The 12,987-nt window shown below is 57.2% G+C and overlaps 3 protein-coding genes across 3 annotated transcripts; 2 read left to right on the top strand and 1 right to left on the bottom strand.

The window, feature by feature from the left end:
• Positions 1-3,695: 3,695 nt before the first annotated feature.
• Positions 3,696-4,613, top strand: PHYSODRAFT_295889 (hypothetical protein; the record flags this gene model as incomplete). The annotated part of the gene is made up of 4 exons (XM_009520537.1): positions 3,696-3,786; positions 3,947-3,966; positions 4,058-4,264; positions 4,296-4,613. 4 exons carry the CDS (start codon positions 3,696-3,698, stop codon positions 4,611-4,613), a joined length of 636 nt encoding a protein of 211 aa, XP_009518832.1.
• Positions 4,614-4,738: 125 nt separating this feature from the next.
• PHYSODRAFT_481969 (hypothetical protein) lies at positions 4,739-5,208 on the bottom strand (the record flags this gene model as incomplete). The annotated part of the gene is made up of 2 exons (XM_009520536.1): positions 4,739-4,975; positions 5,029-5,208. Coding segments are annotated over 2 exons (417 nt in total), but the record flags the coding sequence as incomplete, so codon positions are not given.
• Positions 5,209-5,277: 69 nt separating this feature from the next.
• Positions 5,278-6,413, top strand: PHYSODRAFT_255119 (hypothetical protein; the record flags this gene model as incomplete). The annotated part of the gene is made up of 4 exons (XM_009520535.1): positions 5,278-5,294; positions 5,453-5,598; positions 5,697-5,952; positions 6,002-6,413. 4 exons carry the CDS (start codon positions 5,278-5,280, stop codon positions 6,411-6,413), a joined length of 831 nt encoding a protein of 276 aa, XP_009518830.1.
• Between the last annotated feature and the right edge of the window lie 6,574 nt (positions 6,414-12,987).

The following is a 12,987-nucleotide window of genomic DNA, read 5'->3' as shown; positions in this document are numbered from 1 at the left end:
GCTAGAGCTCTTCTCGGTCTTTTGCCCCTTCAATACGAAGTATCAGCAATTCCAGCTTAGCCAGCAAGACTCAAGCCGTGTACAACGGAGCGTGCTTGATTAAGAGCGTGGCACTATCGCCGTAAGACCTTTGCTTGTTCGATTGCATTCGTGTTAACCTTCAAAAACCATGGCAAAATACAATGTGTTGGGTCTTATAATCATCATGTTGAGCTTGCACCCCATCCAGGCACCCAATGACCTCTCATACCTGCATTTCGAAGCAGCAAAAACAATTTAGGAGCTAGGATCGGTTCCAGGGACTTGGTACTGAATATTGCTCTACCGGATCGCAACGAAAGCTCTGGCAAAGGCTCAAAATCAGTATAGCAACAATACGGGAGCGGGATTGCCGATTGGGATCACGGAACGACCGCTTATTGTGATTGACAATGTTGGCAATATTACAATCGCAATCATATTTTCTACAGCCCTGATCGCCACCGTATCATCGTTGTCTAGGTCGTCAAAGCCATCAACACTCTTCCGCGTCCCATCCCAAGTCGCCGTCCCGTTCGCTGAGCGCGAACCCCGGTCCCACGAAGTGAAATCCCCGTAGGCCGTGGTGACCCCGTTGAGATCCAGTACCGGTTGTATATGTACAGTAAGCACACGCCAGACACTCTTCATCCAGTGGTGCGTCTAAGCAAGTTGCGCGAGTTGTCTTCCTCGTGTATCGACCCGAAGAGCACAGCAAGTCGAACGTGACAAGTGGAAGAGGCCAGGGATTCCGCACATGATGGCCCGTCGGGACTGTCCACCTACAAGAGGGGTAACATTCGGCCTCCTGGCCAGGCGTCCTCTGTCCCCTGCAGCAGACTGCTCCGAGTGCGAGAGCAGCTTAGCCATCCGGTCGTACGTGCGCACCCAGCTAACCCCGGACTTGGTCAACGGGCCCACGATCCCCTGCGGGGAGTGCCCCCGTGAAGCCCGAAGTATCGAACCAGCAGAACGAGACAGCGAGGAGGAAACATGAGCGAGTCATGGTAGATGATCGAGACCCTATCAGACATCTTAGCAGTGATATGTAACTCACATAGACGATCTGACCGTCTCTCACTCTTCCGCGTTGTCCAAACCGCTGACTAAGACCTGCAGCATGAAGCGCAGCTGCACGATGCGTCCTTGTAGAAGACTGGCATCTGCAGCTTCATCGTGGCCTCTGAGTGACTCGACCTAACGCACGTCGAACCCCACCGCGGGCAGTGAGTTGGGCGAAGATTGCCTAAGGTGTCATGGGATAGTACAGCAAATGCTACCTGTAACTCAGTCGACATTTTTTGAGCGAAATAAAGCTGGTGGAGCTCTACAGGCTACTACGTAGCCCTCCCGGTATAATGTTCGTGCTCTGATAAGGTTTGCACCAGACTGCACGCTGTTATCAATCGCCTGAGCCAAACAGAGAACAAATAACGTAATTGGACCAGTGTACTATCACCGATCAGTACACCATTTCCCAGGCAGACTGGTTGGTTTCCCAACCGAAGTGGTTCAAATCATTTTTCGGGAAAAACCTCATATCACTTCCCCAGGTATTTTCAAGCAAAGTGGTTCTGTCGTAAATCGTTCCCAAGCAAAATGGTTTCACAATCATCGAGGATTTATAGCCATTTTGAAGAAGTCAAAACGTAGCTTAGAACAGCCTTGTGAATGTATTTGAGAGGTCTATCGTGATCTACGTGCCGTGCACATTCTAACTAAGTTTTTTGTGTCGAAAAATAGCGACTTTTTAATTCTTACAGACCAAGCTCAAGACGTGGACTGGTCTGTTTTAGCCCTATATGGTTGGGTAAACCATTTTGCTTGGGAAACAAACAGCTGTAAACCACTTTGGTTGAAAAATGCCCCTTTTCGTCGCAGTATTATGTTGCGCGAGATCTTCCCGCACCACTTTGGTTGAGAAAGCAACCATTTTGCCTGAGAAATGGTGTACTGCTAAGCGTTGAGTCCCACAAGGTGAATTTCAACGATGCATAGAGTTTGATTATGAGAACTGCAGTTTCTGACCCTTTATTATATTTCGGAGCTAAAATACAGTAGCGTTGCTCTAATAGACTCCGGATTCCCGATAATTGAAGTATCCGGTATTTCATCCGTAATATTTTTTCGGATTATTTCAAATAATCCGGATTTTATGTAACTCTAACTCCAGAAGCTACATTTCTTTTAGGAAAATCCCGGAATGTGACGCAAAATGAAATATTGTGCAAAATGTGATACAAGGATTTGTGTTTTTGGTCGGGTTGCGGTGACGTCCTCCCGGTAGACGGCCTCGAGCTGAGTCTCGGCGCCGCTCTGCGGGCGCTGCCTTCAGGCAGCGTCTAGCCCACTGCGGGACATGTGGGGATGTCTTCGTGGGCAAGGCGGTGAGGTGGTGGCAAGCTGTGGCCAAGGACTCTTCGCTGCGCGTTACGACCGGGTTCGCCGTACTGGCGGGCTGTTAACGGCATGACCCAGGAAGATGAACTGGACACACGACAAGACCAAGGCGTACGGCGGACTCCCGATCCAGCACGACGGCAGACGAAGGATTCGGCAGGAGGAGCGCAAGGCACAAGAACGGATACTACAGATCAAGGCGCGAGGCTACGCTGGAGATGCTGAAGACCGATGAGCGGACGGGCAAGGAATAGAACAGATACTACAGATCATGGCACAAGAAGCGGGGTGTTACATCGATCGACGGCAGTACTGACGGCTTCCAGACGTTGACGAAGAGACCTGTGAAGGAGAGCGACGCAGCGAGCCGCCATTTTCACCAAGGAGGAGGAGTGAGGGAGGGGGAGCACGGAGAGCCTCACATTTCTCGGCGGATGCGGAAAAAGGTACGAACCGGAACTGTACCCAGTTGTGGGTACCGTAGCGGTTTGCCTCACCAATTTTTTACACCAACCTAGCAATATAGAGTCTGGGACGGAGTAACTAGGCTACGCGAAACACGCAACTCATTTCAAGGATTTGTGCCAAGTGCATTTGGTCATCGATAGCTGGCAGCCCTCGAATACCGTTCACGTTGCTGATGCACTAATTGTGTTAGTATAACACTGGGTAAACCTGGCGAAGGCGATGCTGGTGCTGGCATCGCGTTCTAATGATAGTTGTACTGCCTGAATATGACCGCATTCTGGGTCGCTTGAGCAACACTGCCCGCGCTGCATGAACCATTCGTCGAGGGCAGGAGCCCATGTACAGCTATAATTGAAAGCAGCCAAAGAATCAATGTCAACAACAAGCAACCGCTCTTCTGTAAGTCATCCCACGCCGTTCTGCGCGAGGAGCTCGTGGGCGGCGAAGCATTCGACCACCTCCAGGATCAACCACGACTTCCATCTCCACGTCGAGGACGACAGTCCTCACGACTTGGATGGTTAAGAGGCTGCATACTGGACAGCTACGACAAAATCACCATACTATAGGATTCGTGCCAGTGCCACAACAGGCACTCTGCTGAGGCTTGGCCAGGTGTAAGCTTGGCGTCGTTAAAATCAACGCATGGCAGACGTGATCAAGTAGACCGTAGAAAAAGTACTGTACGCTCTGATCGAATTCAAAACCTGTTCTGCAATTTTCTTCACACACTCGGAAATATTTTTTTTTGCACTTTTAAATACTTAACTACTATAGTAAATGGTATAAACTCACCCTTTCTTTGTAAAATGAAAACTTGGATCTGTAGGAGGACAGTTCCGTCCGAAAGTACAAATTTTAAAGCACATGCAGCACCTAACGTCAATACGTACGAAGGTTGTACGTACTGATAATTTATCGCCGTATGAGGACGCGTTACTTATACCACACAGACCTGTAACTCCACCATAGATCTGTATCTGCACCACAAACCCGGGAAATCGCTGAGCAGTGCAGTGATTCCACCATAACCTGTGGGTGCTTTGACCCGTTGTGGCAGCTCTGCACAAGTGTACAAACGTGTGTCTCACTGTCGCGAATCGAGCAAGTCTTGGCAAGTTATTCTTGACCACTTTCTAGCATATCTGATATTTAACATATTATATTTCAGAGCCCACCAGAAGTAACGAACTTCCTCATCTCCGTCAACGTCCAAGCTGCCTGCGTCGCCGCGCCTCACGCCCAAGCAACTGTCCGCACCCAAGCAGCCCACGCCTCCACCAGTAGACGCACGAGCAGCTCGCGCCCATGCCGTCGCCGCACCGGCCGACGCAGCCCGAGCTGCCAAAGCCCAGCAGCAGCTCACGCCCAAGCCGCCGTCCGCGCCCATGCAACTCACACCTAAGTAGCCGAAGCCCAAGCAACTCTCCGCGTCCAAGCAGCTCACGCCTCCAGCAGTCGACGCACAAGCAGCTCGTGCTCAAGCCGTCGCCGCTTCAAGTTCACGCTCAAGCACACCGGCAGACGCTGCCGGAGCTGCCAAAACCGAAGCAGCTCGTGCCCAAGCAGCAACTCGCGCCCAAGAAGCTCACCCTCCGGCAGTCGCAGGTGCTGTGGTCTTTGGGCCGCTGCCCAGCTGCTGCAGCGGTGGAGGAAGGTCAATGCGTACTATGGTAATACCAGCTCAACAGCAATACGAGGTCTGCGCTAGTGCATATACCGTGTAAAGCTATTGAGATAGCACAGAGGTCATGCATTTGAACGCATTTAACATTCTCTAACAGCGCTAACTCAACTTGTTTTTCTTGTGTGCTTTATCGGCACCGGCAAGGATTTCTTGAAGTAGCTGAGATCAAAAGTTGTCCGGAGCACCTGCGTTAAAACCACTTGTCCACTCTGTCAACTTGTTTTTGATGCAGTGCGGGGCTTGCTTCGCGTTGTACAGTCTCGCAATTTCCTTGGAAATTCGTGCTATGTAGTGCATTACGTATACACCACAGTCAATACTGTTGTTTTGCTGAGGCTTGATATAGAAAATGCCATGTCCCCACGGAGTAGAAAGTAGATCAGGTGCATTCCGTTTTCTCTCCTGTACGAGAAACCATTTCACATCCTCAAAGATGTACGGAGTTTTTTTTTAACTCCTTTCAGCGAGTCAGTGTGGTTAATGTTTGTTGGGCCCGGTTGGAACGCATTCTCCACAATAACAAAGCTCCAGTGTTTTCGGCCGGATATCGGAAGAAATACAAACGGAAATGACCCCCATTTGACGCGACCACATGTACCATTGAGGTGATCGGATTGCTGCTTCGGATCTTCCGTTTTCCACGCAAAACCATTAGGAAAAAGAAGTCAGTGCAGCCCACGTGTGTGATTCCACGCTCGTGCGAAATGTACCGCAGCACATAGTAGTCCACGTTGCCACTTCGTCCGCTGCCTCCTCCTCGTCGGGTTTTCGGCGACCTCGACACGGCGCGTCGAGTCGTTCGGGTTCTCAGTCACGCGCGTCTAGGCCGTCAGGAGTGGCGTCCGCCACGTCGTCCGGTTCTTCGCCCCTTCGACGTAGTCAGCGACCCTCTACCGTGGCCGACACTGCGGCTTCCGACAAAGCCGCTGCGCAGGCCTCATCTGGAGCTACGCCTTCTGCGGCCGCTGCAGCTACAGCGCGCGCACGAGAGGACGCGTCGCTCTTCGGCTCCGAGTCTTCGGACAGTGAGGACCAAGCGCGGCGAGCTCAGTCCAAGCGTCGCCGGCTGCATAGCCCCGGGTCTCGCTCACGGTCGCCGGCGCGTCCGCCTCCACGTTCACAGTCGCGTTCCCGGACACCCCAGCGCTCCCGTTCTGCTTCGCGTCCGCGCTCACGTTCGGCCTCTCGTTCGCGTTCGCGCTCGCCCCCACGCTCGCCCTCCTTGGCGTCGGCGCGTTCGGCCGGCTCAGCGCGTTCGGCGCACTCGGCGGGGCCGGTGCACTCGGCGGGGTCGGCGGCCTCGCGTCACTCTTCTCCTGCACGGCCGACGCACACCTCGCCGAGGGGCCGTGCGGCAGTCGGAGCTGGACCGGGCCCAGGTCTGGGCGATTCGGGCGACTCCAGTGGTGACGACTCGTCCGCTTCCAGGTCGTCCCGCGCCTCGTCCTCGAACACCGCTTCCAGCGACTCGGCGGGGAGTGCTCCTGCGGCGCCCTTCTTCGATCCTGTGATTCCGCCTGCCGGAACTCCGTCTGGCTGGCGGCAGCCTCGCTACGCTCCTTGGCCCAAGCGGGTACGACGTCTCCGCCTTCATCTCATCACAGCGCAGGAGTTACGAACGCTCTTCCTGCCGCCGTCCGGCTGGATCATTCCACGCCGTGTTCCCCCCGCGCCTGCGAACTGGAACCGCGCCCTCGTGACTCCGGCCAACGTCGAAGCACTATACGCGACTCGGCCATGGCGGTACCTCGCTCAAGCCGCTGAGGCGCATCTCTTCGCATCCGGCGACGCGGCGTTCCGCCCGTTCCTACGTCGGCTCCGGCACCACATCGAGCACTAGGCTCAGGCGTACTGGGAGTCCACCCATGAACGCTTCGTGCAGGGTCCGGCGTGGAAAAGATGGCGCACGGCGCGCAACTCGCGTCGTTCACACGCGGGCAACCACCTCAACAGCTTGTTGCAGCTGGTGGTCGGGCTGTTCCAGCAAGGGCTTGCAGACATGGACCTCTTGCTGGACCCGATGATGCTTCACTTCCCGCCCGCGCACTCGTCGATCGGACGGTGGTATCCAGGCCTCCAGCACGCGACGTTGCAAGCCGCGCTCGACGACATCGACGCGCAGAAGCCCTGGCGTCGGTTCTATCGGACGCCGCTCACCGTGGCTGAGATGGACGCCAGCGTACGCTGCCGAGTGACGCGCGATCACCCCGCCTTCCATGTCCCGCGTCTTGCCGGTAAGTTCGTCCAGCAGGTTTGACCCCTGGCCCATCGTCGTAGTTCGTCGCTTTTAGTTGTCGTAGCCGTAACTTCAACACGTAGCCTTGATCTTTTCCCTTGTTTCCACAGCAACAGGCTGGTCCTCCTCACTTCCCTCATCCAATCCCTCGCTCCGGCCATTCCCAGAGTCGAGGCTTCTCACCAGTCCTCCCGTCGGCAGCCCCCCTGCCGACTTAGTCGCACCCGTGGGCGCTCACCCACCAGGCTCCACCGCCTCCGCGTTCTCGTGCGACTGCATCGCCTCGAACCGGTTGCGTCCCGTGCGCTGGCGCAGGAAGTCGTACAGCAACCCGCCGCAATTCAGATCGAGCTCGTCGACCCACGTCGTGTCCGGGTAGCCTTTCCATTTGACTTCGAACTCGCGTCGCGTGCGCCCATACCGGGTAGCCCGCCCCTCGCGCACGTTCACGATCTTCTCGACCTCGAAGACGTTGTCCTCCAGCTCGCGCGTGGCTTCCCAGTTATCCTCCGGCAAGAGCTCCTCGTCCAAGTCGAAGCGCTCCTCGGCCGGCACTGTCAGCTGCGTCGCGGGTCGCGACGGGAATTCCCGGACGGGCTTCAGCTTGGAGATGTGGACGACGGGGTACAGCTGATAGGGTGTACCCGCCGTCTCGAGGCGCACTGCAAACGCGCTGACAAGCTCGGCGACGCGGAAGGGTCCGTGCCACATGTGCACGAGTTTGCGCGCATACCCCGGCTTCACCCGATCCAGGTACAGCCAAACTTGCGAGCCCGTCGCGATCTCATGTTGCGTCGCGTTTTCAGTTTGTCGATGCGCTCTCTCTTCGACGGCCTCTCGGACTAACTCCAACGCTTGTGCCCTTGCCACCTTGTAGTGTCGCTGGATACGGAGCCTCCACCGCCTCGCCTCGGCGTCCCGGGTCGACGTGTTCCCGACGGCCAGCGTCGCTTCCAGCGTCGACCGAGGATCCCAGCCGTGCACTAAGAAGAACGGGGTTTCGTTCCTCGTCCGGTCGTGCGACGTGTTTAGCGCGAAGGTGAGACGCTCGGCGTATTCGTCCCAGTCGCGTTAGTCGACGTCCGCTGTGTACATCTTGATCGCTCTTGTGACCGTCTGCACCATCCGTTCTGCAGCACCGTTGGCTTGGGGGCGATAAGCGAGCGTCGCTCGCTGTCTCTGACCCATGAGTTTGCTGAACGCCTTGAAGAAGTCGGACATGAAGCCCGGCTCGCGGTCGTGGCGGATAGCCTCGCTCGCGCCGAAGCTCCTGAACACCGCCTCATCGTACGCCTCGGCCACCGTCTGCGCGGTTCGTGACGCGTTCGCTTTTACCACGACGAACCTCGTGAAGAGGTCGCCCCAGACTAACAGCTCTGTGTTGCCTTTGTAGGATGCCGGCAACGACGGAATATGGTCCATGGCGATGACCTGGAACGGGTACGTCGCGACGATGTTGCCCGGCGACTCGCCATGGATGGTCGGCCGACCCTTTCCCGTCTCACAGTCGGTGCATTCGCCGACGTAGCGCCGGACGCTTCTGAAGATCCCTGGCCAATGGAAGTGGCGCCTCACGCGTTGGTACGTGCGGACAATACCCTGGTGTCCGCCTTCCAGGCTCGCGTGATAGTGGTGGAGTACATCCTCCCGAAGAGTCTCCGGGATCACCAGCTTCATCATCACATCGCGATCCTCGGCGGAATTGTCGCTTCTCGGCTGGTAGTAGAGCAGCCCGCCTTCGCCCTCTTCGTACTGAGGCGCAAGCTTTTGGCAGTTCTTCACCTCGCGCCGAGATAGGTCTCCGACGTCGCCGCGGAGATACTTCTTGAGGTTGACGATCCAGACCTCTTCGTCCTGGGCGACGCGGATGCGGTCCAGGCGCAGTCGTTGCACCACTAGCTCCTCCAGGACTTCTGGAGGTCGGCCCCTACGTGTTGTCGTGCGTGCGGCAGCCGAGCGCGTCGCCACCGCGAGGACTTGTGCTGTCCCGCGTCCCGCGTCCATGGCCTTCCCGACGGGGTTATCTGCGCCGCTCGTTTTCGCGTCGAGATTTTCCGCGTCGAGACTGGCTGGAGACGCCATTTCGGGACTCGATGCCCGTGGTCGGATGACTTCTTCCAAACGATTCAGCGTCTTCAGATCTTGAATCTGCTCGGGGCTGTGCGCGTTGCGGCCTCCTTGACGCTGCAGAGCTTGTCCAGCCAGCATGTCGGCACTCGCGTTCCAGTCTCGTCGTACGTGGAAGAGTTCGTGGCGCGGCCATGCCTGGAGTGCGTTTCGCGTCTTTCGTCGCAGCAGCTTCAGCCCCGGGGACTTGCAGTCCATCTCGTCCCGCATCTGCCTGATGACCAGGTTGGAGTCTCCGCACACGACGAGTCGGGTGACGTCGTCGAGTTCCTCTAAAAGAGAACATCCGAGCAGCAGCCCGCGGTATTCCGCCTCGTTGACCGTGAGGTCCGTCGCATATCCCGACGCGGCGCGCATGATCTCCCAGTTCGGCAGCTGCCAAATGACGGCACTGTATGCTCCGCCTTCTCGCTTCGCCTTAGCCGATCCGTCGAAGCTCAAGACGTGCAAGACTTCGTCGCGCGCCACGTCGGGGACTGGAATGACTACAATCCTGGACGCCCGTTTCCGTAGGGCGATCTCTTCTAGCGCCGAATCGACGAAGGCTCGCGGTGTAATACTCGCGGCTAGCGTGCCGAGGAGTTCTTTTTCTCCCTTCATGGATCGGCAGATTTCCAGCTTCCACGGCAAGAGGATCGCGGCCCACTGTGACAGCCGCCCCTGTAGTCTTTTGGACCGGAACAACCAGGCGAGCGTCGTGTGACGTGTCAAGGCGCGGACCGGTCTCCCTGCTAGCATCGTGTAGCACTCGTTCAAGACGCGCAACAGGGCCAAGATCTCCTTTTCGACGATGTCGTAGTTCAGCTCGTTGGGCTTCAGCGTACGGCTGGTGAACTTAACAGGCATGTACACATCGTCGTGGACTTGCGTGAGCACCCCTGAGATGGCCCAGTCGCTGGCGTACACGATCACGACGAATTCTCGGTTCGCGTCGAAGTGCTTCAACATTGGGGTTTCGGCGAGTTTTGCCTTGAGCGCGTCGAAGGCGCGCGTCGCGTGCGTCCACTTATCATGTCCGCGGACTTCTGGACGCGTGACGTGCTCGTTGAAGTCGGTCTCCATCAGCGAATACAGCGCGGTTGCATACACCGCAAAGTCTGCAATGAACCGGTGGTAGTAATTGAGGCTACCCAAGAACGATTGTAGGCCCTTGAGCGTGCGCGGGAACTCGAGCGACGTCAGCGACTCCAGATTCTTCGGCTTCGCCTCGAGACCGAGTCCTGAGACTCGGTGGCCCAGGTAATCGACCTTGAACATACCCCACTCGCTCTTCTCGACACTGATGGACAAGTGCCACTGCTCGCAGACATCCAGCAAGCGTTCCACCTTCTCGCACAGGTCGTCCCAGGACGTGCCCCCGATGAGGATGTCGTCGATGTACGACCTCCGTCCCAGAACGGAGTGAATACCTGGTCTCACCAAAAATGTCCCGAGTGCTGCCATCCGGGGACAGCTTCATGAACCCGTAGAGCGCGTTGTCGATCAAGTGTTGGTAAATTTGCGGCGCGTTGCACAGGCCGAACGGCATACGCAGCCATTCGTACAGTCCCATCGGCGTGATGAAGGCCGAGATGAGCCGGGCCCGGTCTGTCATGGGGACGACCCAGAAGCCGCTCGCCATGTCGAGGGAGCAGTACCACAGATACTTGTTTAAGTCTTCGATCAAGTCGTTGACGAGCGGCATTGGGTAAACCATCAACTGCGTCAGCCCATTGATGAGCCTGTAGTCAATGCAGAGCCGGATATCGACGCCGTTCTTCTTTATAATCACGACAATGGTCGACGCCCACGGTGACTTGACTTCTGGATCATCCTCTCGCTCAGCAGCCCCTTGATCAAGTCGGCGACCTTCTCTCGGAACTACGGCGGGATTTTTCGGACGCGTTGCGCGACGGCTTTTGCGTCGCCCACGTCGATGTCGCAGACAACCCCCAGGGCGGCTGGTGGCAAGGCGTTGCCCTTGCCGATTAACCACTTCCGTCGCTTCCAGATGATTTGGCGTAGCCGCGTTTGTTGTCTCGCGGCTTCCTCGGGCGGCAGTCCAGTCGGCATGCCAACTTTTAAGTCTTCGATTTTCCCCTCAGCGGTCAGCGAGAGGTCTGGCAGCACTGCCATCTCGGACTCGAGATCCTCGGCGAAGAGGTCGGACCCCTCGTGGATGAGGACCGCATCGTCTTCCTCCTCATCATCCGGTTTCGCCTCGTCGAGTTCCGGCTCTGCGGGTTTTGGTCCGTCGGGTTTTGGCTCGTCGAGTTTGGGCTCGGCGAGTTTTGACTCAGGCGATTCCTCCATCGCAGCGCTTCCAGCCACAGTCGGAGGCCCATCGGGTTCAACTTCCACCGTCCCTTCGTCCGCATCCGGCTTGTGGTCGTCGGGCGGCACCTCTACCTCCCTTCCCTTCGGCGCTTCCGCGACAGCCGCCAACACTGGGGTCACGGCGCGTCGCGTCCCGAGTTGTCTCGGCTTCGGGCGCAAAATGGCTTTAGGCGTCGGGTATGAGGGGCGATCCGTCATCGGCCCGTCGAGCTCGGCTGGGATCCAGTTCTCCTCCGCGTCGCGCGTCGCGCCGTACGCCAAATTCTGCCACTGCTGATACCGAGGGGAGCCCAGTCGGACAAACCCGCGGTTCCGAGACTGGCCGTCAGACGGCGTCCACCACCCAAGCGCTTCATGCGCGTCGAGGGTTATCGTTGCGTCTCCGATGTTCGTGACACGTAGGTACGTCTTCCTTCCGACTCTCCCTTTGACAAAGGTAGTCACCCACGATTCTGCCCGTGTTACCCACAGGAACGGCGCGTTCCGATCCGGCCTCAGTAAGACTTCATGCGTGTCTCCTGGTTCGAGTCTCACAGGCGTCTTGACCTTGACCGGGTGCATCCGTGCGCCGTATAGCGGTCTTCGTCCGATCATCTGGATATGCACCTCGTCGGGGAGGCACGCCGTGCCGTCCGCAGTGTCGATGCGCACTCCAGCGGGCACCATGAAGTTCATTCCCAGGATTGCGTGTTGGCCGGCCAAGTCGCCGACCCACAGGTGCATGTAGTACACCAAGTTCCCAGCCAAGGTAATCTTGACTCTGGTTCTCCCCACCGTGTAATACGTCTCATCACGAATTCCCACACACTCTTGCGTGATCTCCGTGTCGATCAGGCAGCCTACCTCACGAGCAAAGGTGGTGTCCAGGATGGACACCTCGGCACCTGTGTCGAGCAATAACACAGCACGGCGGTTGTTCAGCTTTCCATGAATCTTGGCCTGCTTGTACCACTTGTGCGGCGCGTAATGTTTCCAGTATCCGCGTCGCTCTCCTGGTTGCAAGTCGATCTCGTCCAGGGGTGGTTCACGTGCAAACTCGTCGTCCGTCGTACGTCGGACCGCCGAGATTCGCGGCGCGCGTTCTTGCGTGGTACGTTCCAGGTTGGATTCACATGTATTATCATTCAGGGAAGTCGGGCTCTCACTAACCACCTCTCGCGACTTCTTGGTCACATATGCATAGACGGAAACAGGTCGCTCGTCTCGTACTGGTTTCCAAGCCAGCGAGCGTCCTAGTTTAACATCTTCTCGGCGGCCGGCGGCAGCATTCCCGCGTGTTTAAACCACTGGCGCAATTGGTTGAAGAACTCCTCCATTGGGCATTCTCCGGCTTTGTGCACGTCACCGCAGGCCTTGCACACCCTCAAGCATCGCTCCGTCGGGTACACTTCTGACACGTCAACAACATCCAGCAGTCTCCTTCGGCATGGCGACGTGAACCACAGTGGCGGCACCGCGGGCGGTCGCGTCCCGAGTCGTCGGGATCGAAGTTGCGACGCGCCGGCTCTCCCGGCGGGGCCTGCCCCGCGATGAACAACTTGGCGCGTTCTTCGTCCTCCTCGTCTCGGTCGTACTGGCGATCGTCGCTGTCGCGGCTTTCGCGTTCCGAGTCGTACTCGTCCGACGCGACGTGAATCGCATGCACGGCGCGCGTCGGCTGAGTCGGCGGGGTCGGCGCCTTTTGGCGGAACTTGTTTGAGCCGAAGAGAGTCTTCTTCTGGTGAGCCAATCCACG

Source organism: Phytophthora sojae, assembly GCF_000149755.1.
Source record: "Phytophthora sojae unplaced genomic scaffold PHYSOscaffold_2, whole genome shotgun sequence".
Classification (NCBI taxonomy): domain Eukaryota; phylum Oomycota; class Peronosporomycetes; order Peronosporales; family Peronosporaceae; genus Phytophthora; species Phytophthora sojae.
Note: the sequence above shows the minus strand (reverse complement) of the source record. Positions and strands in the feature narration are given on the sequence as shown.